Source organism: Myodes glareolus, chromosome 6 (genome assembly GCF_982192425.1).
Source record: "Myodes glareolus chromosome 6, mMyoGla1.1, whole genome shotgun sequence".
Taxonomy (NCBI): Eukaryota; Metazoa; Chordata; class Mammalia; order Rodentia; family Cricetidae; genus Myodes; species Myodes glareolus.
Genome location: NC_142031.1, coordinates 24,787,226 through 24,806,346, shown reverse-complemented (window position 1 = coordinate 24,806,346; position 19,121 = coordinate 24,787,226). Strand labels below are relative to the sequence as shown.

The following is a 19,121-nucleotide window of genomic DNA, read 5'->3' as shown; positions in this document are numbered from 1 at the left end:
TTTTATTCAGGCTTATAGTTCCAAAGGGAGAATGGCAGCAAGCAGCAAGCATAGTGGCTGGAACAAGATGCTGGGCTCTCACATCTTTTACTGCAAGCAGAAAGCAGAGAGCAAGTGCAAGGAAAGCAAGGCCCTAAGCTCTCAAAACCTACCCCCAGTGACATACTTCCTCTGTAAATAGCATGACCACTGGGAACCAAGTATTCAAATGTCTGAGACTATGGGGACATCTTAACCAGACCCCCACAGCTAGTTTGGTAGTTCTGCTCCATGAAGCTCTAGGGTCCCAGGTTTATCACTTTGCCACCTTATTACATAACCATGACCTCTTGGGTTAATGTGGCAGCATCCATATTCAAATCTGCAAAATCAAGAAATAGTCAGAGACTGTTATTCCTTAAAGTTTCTAGGAAATGCCAGATAGTCATCTGCTCTGTTCTGTATACAGGCAGAGCTTGGCCATTTCAGGTTGCGAAAGAGGCTGTGCTATGTGGTCCTGTGTGACTCTGTGTCCAACTGAAAATTTATTACTGTGGAAAAGAAAAGAGTCTGCATATTTGAAAAATGGTGTTCCTGTCACTCTCCCCAATTTTAAACTCTTCATTTTGGACTCTTTGCTTATTTCTTCCATTTGTCTTACTGTGTTTGTTCATCTGCATGCCTTTCACTATAGAGAGATCCCCCTCCTTTTAAAAAGTTTTGTTTTGTTTATGTGTGATGGTATGTCCATGTGAGTACAGGTGCCCACAAAGGTCAGAAGAAGTCATCAGATCCCCCGGAGTTGGAGTTTTGGACTGTTGTGAGTTACTCTATGTAGATACTGATCAGGTCGTGTGAAAGAGTAGCAAACACTCGTTAACTACGGAGCCTTCTCTCCAGTCCATAGAGAGCCCATTATAACAGCAAGTTTTAACCAAGTTTAAGTTCTCTGTGTGAAAAATCTCTGCCCCAACCATTGCCCAGAGTATATTCTGGAAATTATGTGTTTGGTGATGAAAGAGTTTAATTATTTTTTTGTTGTAGCATGACGGCCAGCTTGTTGGGGTATCTGTCCCACCCGGTACCCCACAGCTGGCATGCCCCAAAGAGAAATCAATCACACAGAGATCTCTATAAGTTCTAAAGCTGACTGGCTCATTAGGTCAGGCTACTTATTAGTCCTTATAACTTATGTTACCCCATTATTCTGATCTATGTTAGCCATATGGCTTGGTACCTTTTTCAGCTGTCAGCTCACATGTTGCTGCTTCGGTGATCTGTGCAGGAGTGACCGAGGGAGCTTCCTGCTTCCTAGAATACTCCCAGTCTCTTTTCTCCACCTCTACTTCCTGTCTGGCTTTCCTGCCTATACTGCCTGCCTGGCCAATCAGCGTTTTATTAAAATATGATTGACAGAATACAGATAATTCTCCCACACCATTTTGTATTGAAAATTTATACATTATATTCTGGTCACTGGGTTCCTCCCCCATCTCCCAGATTCTCTTCACCTCCCTACCCATCCAACTCTACACCTTTCTTTTCTCTCTTTCTTTAGGAAAAAAAAAACCCAGCCAAAGAGAGGGAGAGAGTGAGTCAGTCAGCAGTGGTGGCACACACCTTAATCCCAACACTTAGGAGTCAGAGGCAGGAGGATCGCTGTGAGTTCAAGACCAGTCCAGTCTACAGAATTTCAGGACAGCCAAGGACACAGAGAAACCCTATCTCAAAACAAAACAAAATAAACAACAAAAAACAACGAAAACCCCAAAACAAATAAATAAAATGAAAAATAATAATAAAAAAGGGGGGAAAACAAGGAAGCACAAGAAACACACACACACACACACACACACACACACACACACACATATATATATATATACAGATGCACACACACCAAAAAAAAAACTCATCAAAACACAAAATTGGGAACCATAATTAATGTACAAGTAAGATTAAAAAATATACCAAAGAAAGCAATATGAGACAAGAAAATGTAGAAAAACACCATTGAGTGCATTTTGCATTGGTTATCTTCTGGGCTTTGGTACCTACCCTTAAGTGTGGTTTGTATATCCAGTGAGACTTTATTGGAGAAACCTAATTTTTCCTTTGTAAGTGGTTGTCAATTGGAGATAGCTTCTTGGTAAAGAATGGGACAGCCTGTCCACTTTCCCATCTCAGTGCTAGAACTCCATCTATCTTGACCCTGTGTTTGTTGCCATAGTTTTTGCTAGTTCCTATGCTCATCAGACCTGTTTTGTCTGAAGACACATTTTCTTGGTGCCCTCCATCCCCTTTGACTCTTATGATCTTTTCCTCTCCTCTTCTGCCTCGCTCCTGAGCCCCGAGGGGAGGGATTTGATGAAGACATCCTGTTTAGGACTGAGTGTTCTGAATTTTCTGACTCTCTGCATAGTGTCCAGTTGTGGGCCTCTGTTATTTCCCATTTACTGCAGCAAGAGAAAGCTTCTCTGATGATGGCTGAGCAAGACACTAATATATAGATAAAGCAGACTATGTCGTTAGCAGTCATTTTATTGCTGTGTTCCTTTATCAGAACAGTAGTATTTGGTTTTCCCCCTTGACCCAGGGCCTATCTAGTCTCAGGTTCTGGTCACCTGTCAGGCATAGTTTCTGTCTTGTGGAGTGAGCCTTAAGCTTCATCAGAGAATAGTTGTTTATTTCTATGGTGTTTGTGCCACTCTTGTACAAGCATAACATACAGGCAGGTCATGATTGTGAACTGTGCGATTTTTAGCTGGGTTGGTGATCATGAGCTCCTTTAGTTTGTGCTTGTCAGGAATGGGGATTTGGCCTACTAGGTAATGTACTTGGCAGAACCCATGTAAAAGCTGGATGTAGTAGGTCATGTGTCTGTAATCCTGACATGCCCCTACCAGGAGATGAAAGGCAGACATAGGAGAATTACAAGGAGTTGACAGACCAGCTAGCCTGCTGTATTCAGTACTGTACAAGAGAAACCCTGTGTCAGACTCAGTAGAATGGGAGAATCAACACTCAAAGTTGTTGTTTTCTGACCTTCAGGTGTCCCTCATAGCTCATACACACCTCCCCTCATGTTTAAAGATTGCTTTGCTGGTAATTTTGATTAGGAGTTATATATTTTCAGAGTTTGAAATGTATCATTCTGTGCTTTCTTGGCTTTAAGGTTGCTGATGAGAGTTAAGATGTTAATTTGATGTGTTTGCCTTTGTAGGTGAGTTGGCATTTAGGGACATGTTGATTAAGCAAATCTAAATGGTTTAAAAGAATGTTGAGGGTAAAATAACGTGTGTTCTGCCTATCTTCTCGGTTTTCCCACATTTTAACAGCAATGTTGTTTTTCCTTTTCTAGACTGACAGATCCCATTCCCACCACAGAGACTTCAATCGCACCCCGCCAGAGGCCTAAGGCTGGGCAGACTCAGCCAAACCCAGGAATTCTTCCCATTCAGCCAGCCCTGACTCCTCGTAAAAGGGCCACTGTTCAGCCCCTACCTCAGGCTGCAGGTCAGTGCTTCTTGATGATAGTATTAGAAGGCAACAGCCTAAAGAACAATGGGCCGAGTTACCAGTGAATGTGTATATTCAGTGACTGCAAAATGAGGAACTTCTTTCTGTACTTGGGTGGATCTCCAAGACCTCTGAAGCCTGCATTTATTTTCTTATTGGTCCTTTGGTTTATCTACTCCATTCTATTTCTTTGTTTTATATATTTACCCCTCCTTTAAAGAAACAAAGCTTACTTCTTTTTTGATAACTATAGAAGAATAGCATTTCATTTATGCTACATTTATTAGAGTATTTATAATCCTCTGTTCTAGTATTCTGTTATAATAAAAGAAGTGAGCTTTGTTTCAAATGGGGATTGATCCAAAATAACAAGTCACAGAGCACAGCTATCCCATCCTTTACCAGGAACAATTTCTGATAAATTTGGTGGCCATCTATATACAGCCAGACATCTCGATGCTAGTTGTGAAAGCTCTTCATGAAATATCAAAGAATGCTTTTGCTGTGGGTATGCAAGCTGGTACAAAGACTATGTTTAGTGGCAATGGTCAGTTGTGTGTATATAAAGGAGACTAAAGGTGCTGACTACAGAACTAGTTGACTAAATGGGATTATGGATAAGGGAAACCCCTCTGAAGGAAACAAGTGTTGAATCTCATAATTCCACCTGGGTTTGAAATACTGAAAGCACACGATTTGGAAAACATGGAAATCTGTTTCAAATAGAACATCATAAATGGCAGAATGGTGAAAAACAGACAAAGCTTGGGACAGTGTCCCTGTGTCTACTATTTCTCAGGTGGCAAATCAGGAAGCCATTTTTGTCTGGTAGAGTTCTGAACCCTTACATGGAGTTTGTTTTCCTTGCAGGACCCAGCAGTCAACCTGGCCTTCTAGCCAGTGTTCCCCAACCTAAAGCCCAACCCACACCTAGTCAACCTCTTCAGCAATCTCAGCCCAAGCAGTCACAGGCTCCATCCACCCCACAGCAGACACCTTCTACCCAGACCCAAGGTCTGCCTACCCAGGCCCAGGCCACTCCCCAGCACCAGCAGCAGCTCCTCCTCAAACAGCAGCAACAACAGCAGCAGCAGCCACAGCAGCCAACAGGCACCTTTTACCACCAGCAGCAGCAGCAGCAGCAGCAGCAGCAGCAGGCTCAGACACAGCAGGTGAGGAGGTCTATATGATTCTTGCTTTGCATAGTGGAATTGTTTCTACTAGAAGACCTGCTAGATACATGCATCTTTCTTGGGAAGTGCTTGGGTGGCTAAGACCCGCTTATCAGTGCATCATCACTTCTCATAGATGTAGAAACTGAAGTACCAAGGTGCAAATTAATAACTCTTAGGCCTTTCAGCGTTGTCCTCAAGCTTTGGGGAGTTTACTCCTCTAGCTTAGTACCCTCAATGAAGGAGCTACTTTCTAAAGAGATACAGTGGGAAAAATAACAATGATATTCTATTAGCACACAATATACAATAGTGTCAGGCTGTTTCAGATACTTAAATTTTCTTGGGTAGATGAGGACCCAAACAAGGTCCGTGTATCCTATTTAGTTGGAATATATTATTTTCCATTATTTTTGTGTTTTTCATTACTGTATTTGTTATTAGCATTGAATGTCTTTATTTTATAATGATTGATTTCTTTAAAAAACTGCATATATGTATGTGTATGAGTGTATGCATGTGTGTATATTTGAGTGCATACAATTGTGAGCACTTGGAGGCAAGAAGAGCAATTAGAGTTACAGGCATTTGTGGGACACCTGACTTGTTATATGGGTGCTAGAATCTGAACTTCAACAAGTGTTCTTAATCTCTGATCCAACTCTTTGGCCACAGGGAGAGGTTTATATATCTTTTATATCCTCTCTTATCTCTTTTACTATGTGCTTTTTGAAGAAACTGGATTTTCCTTGAAATTTTGCATATTTGAATTTGACTTGATTACCCTTTGGTGACGTTTTGTATATTTCACCATCCACTATGTAAACTGTCAATTTTTAAGATACATATTAAACATGTTTCATTTAGTGTGTGTGTCTGTGTGTGTGTCTGTATATATATGTGACCTTGTGCACGATGGCATGCTTGTGAAGTTCAAAGGACAACTTTCAAGGGTCTATTCATTCTCTATCTATCATTGGGTTCCAGGGATAGAACCAGGTTTCCAGACTTGGCTGCAAATGCACTGAGTTCCTAAGCTCTCTCACCAGACCTAAACTGGGGATTTAGTTCTTTGTTCTTTGTTCTTCCTGTTACATCCTATTGGGCAGCCAGTGCTGTCTCTTCGACATCAATGTGCTTAGGTGTTTTCTGTTTCATTTGTTTTTTTTCAATTTTCCTCTTTTGATTATCAACCATTGCTGAAATTTCCCAAGTCCTTAAACCTACTTTGGATGGCAAAATGACAAGTAGGTCATTGACATCAAACTCAGGTTATCAGGCTTCTTGACAGCAGGTGCCTTTGCCCACTAAGCCATCTTACCAGCTATAAAGTGCTACTTTTATCATCTGTGTAGCTACCCAGCATTATCCTATAACAGTTCCCCTTTTTTAAAAAAAAAACAAAAACCTTGAATCTAATCTCTTTTGTTTAGCTCTTTTTCTGACCTTTATCCATAACAACTTGTAACCAACATGCTAAACAAACATCCACAATCCATTTTTTTTTGAAATGTGGACATAGTTTCTAGGCTACTTTCTGCTGATTGGGGTGCTGATAATCTTATGGGGACCCAAAGAAAATTGAGGATTATAGTCTAGTCCTGGCTGGAGGGAGTATTCTGTGAGGCTGGATCATCTCAGCCAGCAGTCTTGAAGCTGTTCTGGATGTAGAACTCAGAGAAAACTGCAACAGAGGTGCTCTTAAATGTTGGATCATCTGGGTCATCTGTTTCCATTGGAAATTTTTTAGGGGAGTCTTCCTTGATCAAACCTTATTTTTCTTAACCCAGAATGAATCCACAGCCTCTCATTTCCTGTGGAAACAAAAACAAAACCTCTTCTCCAAAGTAGCATATCTTTTGACTTAAATTCTAGAGTCAAGGCATTTTCAAAATATATAGGTTGGATTAATTCAGCAGCATTTATAATCAAATGTCTTTTAGTAGCTGCTGCTCCTTAGCAGTCAAGCAATTCAAAAACAACACAGTAACATACAATATCCACATTCTTTGTGTATTTTTCATCTTTATGTGATTTTTCTCCCCTCTATTTCTTTTATTTTAATTTTTAATTTTTGCTTTTTTGAGAAAGGGTTTCTCTGTGTATCTTTGGCTGTCCTGGATCTCACTCTGTAGACCAGGCTTGACTTGAACTCACAGAGATGCGCCTGCCTTTGCCTCCCAAATGCTGGGATTAAAGGCATGTGAACTTTCTCTATTCATTTTCTTTTCTTTCCCAAGCCTGTGTATATTCTTAAACACACTGAAAACCATTTAGAGTTCTTTTTTTTTTTTCTGTCTGAATCTGTCTTTACTGTATACAGCTTTCTTTTTCTGAGCATATGAGTCTTTAGTTTGCTAAACAGCATGGCTAGGATTAAAGCTGTGGCTTTGGCAGCTGGCTCCGCCCATTCCTTAGCATTTTGAGAGCTTAGCTTCATGGCAGAGGTACATCAGGAGCTAGATTTATTGCCACAACTCTGTGCAGTTTTTAGGTCCATGCCACCACCAAAGAAACCTGATACCTCTGCTCATAAACACCATTTAGGTGTTTGGTGGTAGGGCCTCTTAAAAGATGTGAGAATTTTGCCACCAGTGCTAAGTCAGGAAGCCTCTCTTAAAGGAGTTGTGCCTCTGCTTGGCTCTTGGAAACAGAGCTTACTAGAGAAAAGATGATTACCAATCAGCTGCACTTGACTTTGTTCTTGTCTGTCTAGAATCCTTTTTTTTTCCCCCTTAGGCTTTATGTGGAAATTCTTCCCAAATGTTTGGACACCATTTGTAGGTGGAAGTTTCTGTTCTGCCTGATCCTGCAGCCATTCATTCCCAAAGAAACACCTAGAAACTCATATTAATTATAAACTGTTTGGACTATTAGCTCAGACTTATTATTAAGTAGCTCTTACAACTTAAATTAACCCATTTCTATTAATCTATGTATTACCACAAGGCTGTGGCTTCCTGTTAAGGTTCTGGCACTTTTCTCCTTGGTGGCTATATGGCATCTCCTTGACTCTGCCTTCTCTCCCCCCACTCCTCTCTATCTATCTCTCTTTCTCTCTCGCTGTTTAGATTTCCCACTGACTTTACTCTGCCAAGCCATTGACCAAAATAGCTTTTCTCATCAACCAATAAAAGCAACACATATACAGAAGGGCATCCCATATCAATTGTAACTTCATGAATTTGTATGTGTCTCCATTTTAAAACATGCTCAGATTGCTCAAGTTGTTTCAGACTGACTTCTAGATCCTTTGGATGTGACTCTAGTGGTTAATTATTATGTTTATCCAGAGTAATGACTGTGCCAGGATCATTCTGCTATTAATTTAGAGTCATCCATTTCACTCAAGATCAGATTTTTTTTAATGGGAATGATAATTAGAAACCACAGTTGGCTTTAAAAATGACTGCTTGCTATTGGGTCATATTGGTAATTGTTTCTAGGACTTATTAGTAGATACTTAGAAATGTATTTGTGTTATTAGAAAACATATATACAGATTTATACATCTGATTCAGAATCATAATTTAAAAGATTTTTGTTTAACTTCTTAGTTTTTGTTGTTTTTATCGCCTAAAGATCTTTTTGTTGCTATCGGTTGTGGAGCTCATACTGTAGCTCCAACTGGGCCTGAAATTGTTGTAGTCATCCTGCCTCAGCCTTCTGAGTCAAAGGATTACAAACATGTACCACCATGCTTGGCAACCTTAGATTATTCAGCACATTATTTTCAGCAGAGTAGTTGCCAATTGGATACATAGACTGTTGAATTTATTTCAATTTTGCTTTCTACATTTTGGGTCAGTTTTGTTTTATGAATGTATAAAATAATTAAATAGTTTTAAAGTTAGATCTATAAAATTCTTTCCTTTCATTCTTGCAAAGATATACTCCTAATTTCTATTTTCTTCTTTAGAGTGTTCTCTGTGCTACCCTTAAGGACAGACCACAGCCCTCTGAGTCCTTGGTGGGTGGGTCTTGATTATTGCTGTAAACAAGCTCTTATACTCTTATGTGTTGTTCACATCCAGAACTATTCCATTTAACTCAGTAGCAGTTTTGGTGATTTTCTAAGACTTTGCTTTTATATTAGCAGACTCTCATTTTGAGCTTTGTTAGTGTACCTAGCAAGTAGTTTAAAGCAGCAAAGATTAGAGAGACATAAAAGAAGTGCTAGGAAGATGGGTGTAGGGTGCATTTTTATCCCCAGCTACTTGGGAAGCTGATAGTAAAAGGGTGGCTTGAGCCCACAAGTTTTTGGAACAAGTTTTGACAATGTAGTGAGAGTCCATAAAACATGTAGAGGAGGATCACTAGTGACAGGGTATTTGAGGCTGCAGAATGTCATAAATGGAGATCTGTTGGGAATAGCTTTGGAAAGGTTTGGATAGGTGTTAGTCACTGGTTAACATTTCAGTTGCCCTTTCGGCAGCATCACTAAGGCAATCTGTTCATACAGGAAAGCATTTGGTTCTTGGCTGCTTCAGAATCCTTTAGAAGAAGGATTTCTTCTGCACTGAAGATACTTCCCTTGCTTCTGTTCACTCCAGGCCTCAGAGTCAAAAATCAGTGAAAAATCTGGTTGCTTCCCTTTAACTATGCCTAGGAAACAGGCTAGTGCAGTGGGAAGGGCCTGGTAGTGCAAATGTTGCTGGTATGATTCTAATGCCCTGGGTCCTGTCCTTAACTACTTAGCCCAGCTACCAAACTTTTGCTGGGCCCTCCTTTTAACTTCGGTATTGGCTTTATAGTTATTGAAACATTAGTCTTTTGTGAATGTGACTCTGTGTGGGCTTGTATTCACCTTCTCATTTCTTGCCGCTCTCCTGTTCAGTTTCAGGCAGGACATCCAGCAGCCCAGCAACCAGTCACTGCTCAGTTCCCTGTGGTGTCGCAGGGAGGCTCTCAGCAACAGATGATACAGAACTTTTACCAGCAGCAGCAACAGCAGCAACAGCAGCAGCTGATGACACAGCAGGCTGCCCTGCAGCAGAAGACTGCTGTGGTAGTACCACAGCCTCAGCCACAGCCAGCCACAGCTCCACAGCCAGCTGCTGCTCAGGAGCCTGCGGTAAGAGCCAGCAGGGGTTGGCCCAAGACTGAAGAGAGTATGTAGTGAGACAGGGGAAAGGAACGGAAGAGGTAGGTGTAGACAGTTTCTGTTCCACCCGATTGTGCAGCTATTCAGTTCCAAAGAAACACACAGAGGCTTATATTAATTATAAACTGTTTGGCCTATTAGCTAAGGCTTATTATTAACTAGCTCTTACAACTTAAGTTAACCCATAATTCTTGTATACATTTAGCCATGTGGCTTGGTACCTTTTTTTAGTGAGGCATTCTCATCTTGCTTCCTCTGTTAGTCTTCTGGTCTCCTTGCCTATACTTCCTGGCTGGCTACTATCCAATCAGCATTTTACTAAGCCAATATGAGTGACAAATCTTTACAGTGTACAAGAGCATTTCCCGTTTCTTTCTTTTCAAAACAAGAACTGTGAATCTAATCTCCTTCATTTAGCTTTTTTCCTGACCTTTATCCATAACAACTTGTAACCAACATACTAAACAAAGACAAACATCCACAATCCATTTTTTGGGAATGTGGGCATAGTTTTCCAGGATACTTCCTGCTGATTGGGGGTGCTGATAATCTTATGGGGACCCAAAGAAAATTGAGGATTATTGGTGTGGGAGAATTGTCTGTATTCTGTCATTCATATTTTAATAAAACGCTGATTGGACAGGCAGGCAGTATAGGCGGGAAAGCCAGACAGGAAGTAGGGGTGGAGCAAAGAGACTGGGAGTATTCTAGGAAGCTCCCTCCATCTCTCCTGCGCAGACCACCGAAGAGGCAGCATGTAACTTGCCCAGCTGAGAAAGGTATGGAGCCATGTGGCTGATGTAGATAAGGATAATGGGGTAACATAAGTTATAAGAGTTAACAAGAAGCCTGAACTAATGGACCAATCAGTTTATAATCTTATGAAGTCTTGTGAGTGATTTTCGTTGGGAGTTGCCGGTTATGGGGTACCGGGCGGGATAGAAACCCCAACAAGCTGGCCCTCATGTTACAGATTATGGTCAAGTCCTGGCTGGAGGGAGTATTCTGTGAGGCTGGATCATCTCAGCCAGCAGTCTTGAAGCTGTTCTGGATGTAGAACTCAGAGAAAACTGCAACAGAGGTGCTCTTAAATGTTGGATCATCTGGGTCATCTGTTTCCATTGGAAATTTTTTAGGGGAGTCTTCCTTGATCAAACCTTATTTTTCTTAACCCAGAATGAATCCACAGCCTCTCATTTCCTGTGGAAACAAAAACAAAACCTCTTCTCCAAAGTAGCATATCTTTTGACTTAAATTCTAGAGTCAAGACATTTTCAAAATATATAGGTTGGATTAATTCAGCAGCATTTATAATCAAATGTCTTTTAGTGGCTATTGTTCCTTCCTCAGCAGTCAAACAATTCAAAGACAACATAGAAACATGCAGTGTCCAGATTCTCTATATATTTTCAATCTTTACATGAAAACTAAGCTTGGGCAAATGGGAGCTGGGAGATCTAGTTTTTTTCTCCTGAACCCAGGTGGCTACTTTTGAGTCCAGCTCTGGCTAAAAAGTGGCTTAAAAGCCTCAGGCAAACAGCTTTTTTGTAAATTTCTACTCCAAAAGTTGGGCGCCAACTGAAGTATGATTAATAAAAACTCAGAGACAGAAATTGGTGTTTAACCTCTCGAAGACCAGAAAAAGCATAGCAGCTAGTCACTGGCTCTTATTTTGATCTCAGTCCGAAAATGGTGATCCTGCCTCCAGGAATCCTCAGAATGAGACTGAGATTGAAAGCTGTCTCATCCTGTTTTATAATCCTCTCTAGTTCTGGGATATTAAGGGCGTGCATCACTACCTCCTGGTTTCTGTGGCAAGCTATTGTGATTAAAGTTGTGTGTTATTGCTGCCAGGTCTATCAGGCTATTTTACTTTTCTAGTCCTTAGGCAAACTTTACTTATTAAAATACAAATGAAATACTCTACACTGTCCCTCTCCTTCCCAGCATTCTCAGTTCGGTTTTCCTGCCTAACTTTATCCTGTTCAACTTATTGGCTAGTCAGCTCATTTATTAAACCAATCACAGTGACAAATCTTCACAGTGTACAAAGGGATTATTCCACAGCATCTTTGGTGTCCATTTTATTTCAATCCACCATGCCTGTATTGTGTACTCAGTTTTTTAATGACAGTAGTAGAAACTTCTGTTGTTACCAAAAGGCATTTTGAACAAATAGCCAGTAGTGTTTGTATACCTAGCTATTCTCATTCTCAAGGAGGCCCAACAACTAAACTAATGAAGAGAAGTGAGAAACCATGTTTATGAGGATTCATTTCTAGCAGAGAACTTGCCGCCCATTCTAAACCAGGAGATTTATTTATATTTCTTCAAAAGGAAACAGTGCTATAGGTAGATTGTGTTCTTTCTGTCTCTGCTGAGTGTGTGTTCAGTGCTTTACCTGTTTGTTTCTGTAAACAACTCAGTCTTTTACAGAAATATGGTAGACAGCCATTGTTTGTACTTTTGAACTAAAATAAACTTCCCATTGATAATGGAAAGAGGTTTTAAAATATTGCATGAAGGGGCTGGAGAGATGGCTCAGTGGTTAAGAACATTGCCTGCTCTTCCAAAGGTCCTGAGTTCAATTCCCAGCAACCACATGGTGGCTCACAACCATCTGTAATGGGGTCTGGTGCCCTCTTCTGTCCTGCAGACATACACACAGATAGAATATTGTATACATAATAAATAAATATTTTTTTGTAAAAAAATATTGCATGAAATAGCTAGAGGGGGTCTTAAGTATCTAGTTCAAACTCCTCATTTTGTGGAATTAAAAATTGAGACCCAACCTAGAAAGTTACTGCCCAAGACATACAGAAGGATTGTACTAGAGCTGGGGCAAGGATCAGGAACTCTGACTTTTGTTGTGTCTCCTCAAGGGTGTTGAGATGATCCACTGGTGCTGAAGACACTTCTTAAAAGGTTCTTTTCTGGTTTTCCTAGACAAAGTGTCTACTGCCTTGGGAGTGAATCCTCAGCCTTCTCATGAGTCCTAGATGAGCCAACACTGAGCTCTGTGTTCTGTGTGGTGGGCATAGGGACATAGGGTGAAGCCATTAAAACCTGTACAGGCCCATGAAATAATGTCGTCCACAAGGTAGTGCTGACACAGCTTACTACTCCTGCAGAAGACTCAACTTCAGTTCCCAGCACCCATGTTGGGCAACTAACAGCTATATGAAACCTAAGCTCCAAAAAGGATCTCGTCAGGATCTCATGTCTGAATTCATAGACAGACATGTGCATGCGTTTACACACACACACACACAATTAAAATACTTTTAAAAAAACGAATTCTCTGACAAAATAGACATCAGACTCCACCCTTTTACTTTCTGTGGTGTACCCCTACCTCCTGCCCCTTTTAAAACCTTTTAACGTAATCTATTTGTTTGAGACTGTATCTCACTCTGTACTCTAGGGTTGCTTGGAACTTGCTGTGTAGCCCAGTTTGGCCTTGAATTCAGAGATCTACCTATCTATACCTCCCAAACACAGATTAAAGGTACACTTCACGCGCCATAGTTTCTGGACTCTTGTGTCTCTTACTAATCCTGTCTTTAGAGGAGGAGACAATGTGATCTAGAAGATTCCCAGCCATAGTCAGCTTCTGTGGCCAAGTGGTCTTATTACCTTGGTTGACCTGTTAGCCTCAGTGGACTAAAGATGCTCTTCTGTCTCTGAAGTGAAGGTTCTGGGATTTGTTCTGTAGGGTCTGTTTCCATTTGTTTTCTTTGATTCCCAATGTCCATAAAACCTACCCTGTGGAGTTGCTATCAGAAATCAACACACAGAATTAAATTATTTCATAGGCACTTTTACATTGAAATAATTGTATATGAAATTTTACCTTTGGGCTGCCAATTGCTCCATGAAGTCAGGTGTAGAATTTTCTACATGTGAAAGTGTCAGTTTTTAGAGCCTTAAGGATATCAGGTTTTCAGATTAGAGGTGATCCGCTGGTGCTGTCTTGGAGATGTGGCTCAGTGGTCCATTGCTCACCTGTCAGAGGAGGGATCCTCCCAGTAGAGGCATCTGTTATGTGTGTTGCAACTGAAAGATAGGCAAGAAAAGAGATAGTGTTCTCTCAATAGTGTGGATGTTCCTTCACAGAGTCCATCATAACTGTGAAGTACCCTTTGCAGTGAGATAAGCCAGTTCACAGCTGACCCTCGTGGATACTGACATTTAGAAGGCCTTTCTTATGTAGCTCTGGGCCCCCACAAGAAGATGCACTGCCAGCACTTTAACCTTCACAGAGCTCCATGATCCTTGTGGGCTGTCACCCTTCCTGCCTTAGTCTGGTTGACAGTAGAATCTTATATTGTGCTGTCATTCATCTTGTTAATGGGGTGATTGGCATACAGACACAGGAAGATAATGTGCCTCAGAAAGCATTCCAGCTCCCAGGGACAACATGAGGACACTCCTCTGCTGTAGGCATCCTGACCCATTGAACTTTTATGTCATTGTTTCTTAAATTCTGGGTGTCTGTCTTCAGAGACACAACGTAGGAGCTGAGCTTCAGTGTGGAAATGTAGCTTTCTCTTAAGTGGAGGGATTTGAGGGAAGGGATAGTTAAGTCCCTGAGGAACTCAGTATCCAGACTTTTTATTTCCATGTTGGCAGAACTAAGGAAGGGCTTAGGTGGCTTTCTGAATGCTTTTAAAATTATTTTGCTTGATACAGATGGCTTGTGCTAAGGACCACTTAGTCACAACTACATTGCCACCTGTTTATTGTTCTGTGGACCACTTCTCAAGAGTCCTTCTATTAGCCCAGCAATCATTAAGGTTTTTCTTCTGTCTCACTCTATTTTCCACTGATCTTCAGTGCCGTGTCTTAAGGAAGATTGGAGCAAGTAAATCCCACTACACCAGTGCTGCACTTTTGATGTGGGGTTGAAACAGAAAAATAGGTTCTTGTGAATCCATCTACAATATAAAACAAGAGCTACCGTGCTTCAGTCACTGGGATTGTTTGATTCACCTACTTAGTGTAGGAGGGAGTCCATAACTCTAAGCAGAAACTGTCATGCTCCAAAGCATCTTTACTGGAGTATATTTTCTCTTCTAGCTGTAATAGAGAGTAGAATCTATTGCCTGCCCCGTGGAAGCTTTCTTGATGCAGTGCTGTTTGTCCTCAGAAGTAGGAGGTCCTTTAAGATACCTTCTAGATCTTTAGGGTAGGGAATAGCATATGTAGTCTTAGGCTGGTAGCTCCATTACATCTGATTAATTTGTATATTGAAGCTTATGGAAACTGAATGTGAATAAGAACCAGGCATTTCCTTGGTGATGTATATCTCCATTGCAGCTCAGATGGTTGGTGCCTTGGTTTTCTTTCTGGTGCTGTTGATAACCTTGGCCTTTCAAATCTTATGAGCAAATGAGTTGTTATTATACATGATTATTAATTTGTTTTTCTTTCCTATTTCTTCCTCCTTTTTTCTTTTTTGTTTGTTCATAATGAAGCTTTGCATTTCTCTTTCCCTCGCAGATTCAAGCTCCACCAAGACAACAGTCAAAGGTTCAGACAACTCCACCTCCAACTATCCAGGGTCAGAAAGTTGGATCTCTCACTCCTCCATCATCCCCTAAAACCCAGCGTGCTGGGCACAGGCGAATCCTCAGTGATGTAACCCACAGTGCAGTCTTTGGGGTTCCTGCCAGCAAATCAACCCAGCTGCTCCAGGCAGCTGCAGCTGAGGCCAGTCTCAATAAATCTAAGTACGTTTGTTCTTATCATGTGGGCAAGGTCTGCTCTGGGTCACTACTATATGATTCTTTGCATAAGCTTGTGGAGGTGTGGTTGCATACTTATACCAGTGCATGTCTGTATTTAGTAAGAGACCATGAACTTGCCCACAATGTGTGCATTGTACAGATACTGTCTTTTCAGTTTCTATTCTCCCATCTGTTCTATGCTCTGTAGAGAGTGTTTTCCAAACCCTTTGACCAAGTCTCTGTACTGACAATTTCTTATTGGACCCCTGAAATTTGGAGGGTAGCTACCTCAGCAAGTATTGTCTACACAGGTGACTTGGCTTGTCTTTGGAACTGCTGCTCCCCGCTTCCATAGAGGATGTGCTTGGCCTCCTTAGCTCCATGTCAAGCTTTGTTCTTTCCTCTCATGAAGTATTTTGTCTAGAGATCTTTTTTTTTTTTCCCAAGTGTACATCATATGTTTTATCATGAACTATTTGTATGTCTGGCCAGCCTGGCTTGTGAGTTCCAAAGACAGAGACTTTACCAACCTTCATGAACCTGGTGGGGTAGCTGGTTCTGTGCTCTACATAAAGTCAGTCTTGGTGGCCATTGTTAAGTTTTTCTAATTTTAGACCCTTAGCCTCCTTGAAACCATGCACTCTAAAGTTAAACATATTTAAGTCAAGAGAGACTGTAGGAAAAGTAGGTGATCTGTGCATACAAAGGTAGTGGTAACTGTTTATTTTTCTTTGTGATAGAGTAACTCTACCCCTGAACAACATTCTGAACACGTGATGATAGCTTAGTGCTATACGCATTGTATCCTGAAAGGTCAGAGGCAGCCATGATAGGCCTGGGATTCAGCCCCAGCAAGAGTTGCTTGTGCTGAATACATGGCCCTCAGGATAGGTTGCTGTGGATCCTAACTAGGGCTTTGCCAGGAATAGGCAAGCTGCAGGATTTTATGAGAGCTTAAGTGAAGGACACAGCGTTTATGAAGACTAAACTTTTCAGTGTCAGTGGGAGGTCCTTTAGGGAAACACTGTGGAAAATGATGGTTTGATTGAGAAAAGAATTGGTACCGTAATGAAGAGAAAATTGTTTGGACCCTTCTGCGTTTTTATATTTTCTTTTCCCTCACCCTTGGGGGAACTTTCCCAGGTCTGCAACTACCACTCCCTCGGGCTCTCCACGGACCTCGCAACAGAATGTCTCCAATGCTTCTGAAGGTTCAACATGGAATCCTTTTGATGATGACAACTTCTCCAAACTCACAGCTGAAGAACTGCTTAACAAGGACTTTGCCAAGCTTGGGGAAGGTGAGCAAGCTGAGTCTTTTCTGTTCTTCTTGGTTATAAGTCGGCTGAAAAGAAACTTGAGTGTGTCTGTGTCTTAGCTGTAGAGGAATGTGCTTAGGAAAGGTCAGAACGGACCTGTCTGGAAAAGGATTGGTTTTGGGGTTTGCAGACTGACTTTCATTTTTTCATTTTTGCCGTAGCACAATTTTTTTTTTTCAAAAATGCTGACCAACTGCGAGAAGCACCGGGAACTGTGTGAGCATAGAGGATAAACTTTGAAAGGATTCAGTGGCATAAACTGAGATAATTAAATCAACTGAGTGATTCCTTGGAGAAGTGTAAATGTCCCATTAATTTTCAATGGGCTTGCCCTAGAAAGAGTAGCTGAGGGTATGCCTCACAGAATACTGAGTCCTGATCACAGTTTATGTGTTGTTGACTGACCATAGGAGATTCTTTAAATACAAGGCATGATTCTATCCAAAATAACCATAGCCAGACCCAAGCAAATCTACAGATAGCTGGAAAATCTCTCCAATATTGAGTTAGGAGAAAGACACCCCTTGTGTACTGACTCAGCACAAAACAAAAGAATGAGCAGAGTCAGTGAATGATATAAACTGATTTACTTTACAGAAATGCTTTAAAAACATACTTTCTACCATTTTATTTTATTTTGTTTTGAGACAGTATCATTATGTAGCCTGGTTGGTCTGGAACTCCCTATGTAGACCAGGGTAACCTTAAATTCACAAAGATCCACTTACCCCTCTGCCTCTGAGTGCTGGGATTAAATTTGTGGACCACCATGCCTGGATGGTTCAGACTTTTAAATAGAAGACAGGGTGTAGGGTTTAATTTCTTTGACAAGTCCTTTTCCTTGTTATCTCTGCCACTTCTTATTCTGTGCTGTAAACAGATTTTTTTTTTTGCTGCATTATTGAAAATTAGTATGTTTGTGTCTAGTTAATGAGCCACTGGGTTCTTTGTGATTTTATTTATTTTTAAATTGTGTAATATGTGTGTCCATACATGGGATGTGAGTGCAGGTCCATAGAAGCTAGACCCATCAGATCCCTTAGAGCTGGAGTTCCGGGTAGTTGTGACCTACCTGATGTAGGTGCTGGGAATTGAACTTTGGTATTCTGGAAGCACAAGAGTTTGGACTCTGAACCGATGAATCATTTCAACTCTCCAGCCCTGCCCCAGAGGTTTTGTTTTGATATTTTTGAACTCTTTTGTCTATTTTTAATTTTTCGTCTGTGTTGCTGCTGTTCTGCTGTCTGCTTTCATGTAGCCCTGCTGTTGCACCTGTCTTTCTTCCCTGTCATTCCATCTCAGTTCTCAAGCTGCTGCCAGCTTGAAGAACAGTCTTTGAGCATCTGCACAGACAAGGACCTTTTGGTATTTGTTTGGTATGATGTTGCCATAAATGTAGTAAGAAAAGTCACATCAGAGAGTATTCTTCACCTCACTATGTGTCTGTGCACCCCAGGATTCTTCAAGGATGAACCCAGTGGTATTTTGTCCCTCTAGGAAAGCTTCCTGAGAAGCTTGGTGGCTCAGCAGAGAGTTTGATCCCAGGTTTCCAGTCAAAACAAGGAGATGCTTTTGCCACTTCCTCATTTTCTGCTGGAACTGGTAAGTGTGACACATGCCTGAGACATGAGGCTCACTGTTGTTTCCACTTCATAAATAGCTCTAGCATACAAAGAACCCAGTTTCTGGTAATAAATCATTACTTTCCTTCATTCAGTAGTTGTCCAGCCAAAAGACTTTTAAGGACCTCCAAAAATCACTTTTAACTCAAGGTGTTGGAGTGCTGTGGTGAATATACAGGATCTGCTCTCCCTGTTCAGTATGTGTCTTATGTAGATATTTCTAATTTAAGGATCAGTGCTCTGGCAAGATTTTGTCATTGCTTAAAGTCTTTGGGATTACTTGAAGGATTCTAAGACTTAGAAACTCTCTTATACTTGATAGTCTATTATATGTACACATGTATTTTTAAAAACCAAATCAATGAGACTTGTTTTCTCCATTATTAGTAAAAGTTATCCATTCATATTATAAAAGTTATATATTTGTGTAGAAACAATCCAAATCATCCATGATCTCATCACCTAGACATAGTATAATGACTTCATCATGATGTATATCTTAGTCACTGTTCTGTTGCTTTGAAGAGAAACCATGACCAAGGCAGCTCTTCTTTAAAAAAGGCATTTAACTGGAGTCTTGCTAACAGTTTTATAGGGTTAGTCCGTGATCATCATGGATGTAGACAAGCATGTTACTGAAACAGTAGCTGAATGGTATACGCCCTGATCGGTAA

The 19,121-nt window shown here is 40.9% G+C and overlaps 1 protein-coding gene across 15 annotated transcripts in view; it reads left to right on the top strand.

The window, feature by feature from the left end:
• The window catches only part of Aak1 (AP2 associated kinase 1), a 147,871-nt gene that overhangs the window by 91,967 nt on the left and 36,783 nt on the right, over nt 1-19,121 (top strand). For all 15 annotated transcript variants that reach the window (XM_048416426.3, XM_085690626.2, XM_085690624.2 and 12 more), the window contains 6 exons: nt 3,341-3,495; nt 4,369-4,670; nt 9,508-9,744; nt 15,280-15,509; nt 16,650-16,807; nt 18,323-18,427. In XM_048416426.3, coding sequence (XP_048272383.3) covers nt 3,341-3,495; nt 4,369-4,670; nt 9,508-9,744; nt 15,280-15,509; nt 16,650-16,807; nt 18,323-18,427 — 1,187 coding nt within the window. The remainder of the gene's footprint in view (nt 1-3,340; nt 3,496-4,368; nt 4,671-9,507; nt 9,745-15,279; nt 15,510-16,649; nt 16,808-18,322; nt 18,428-19,121) is intronic.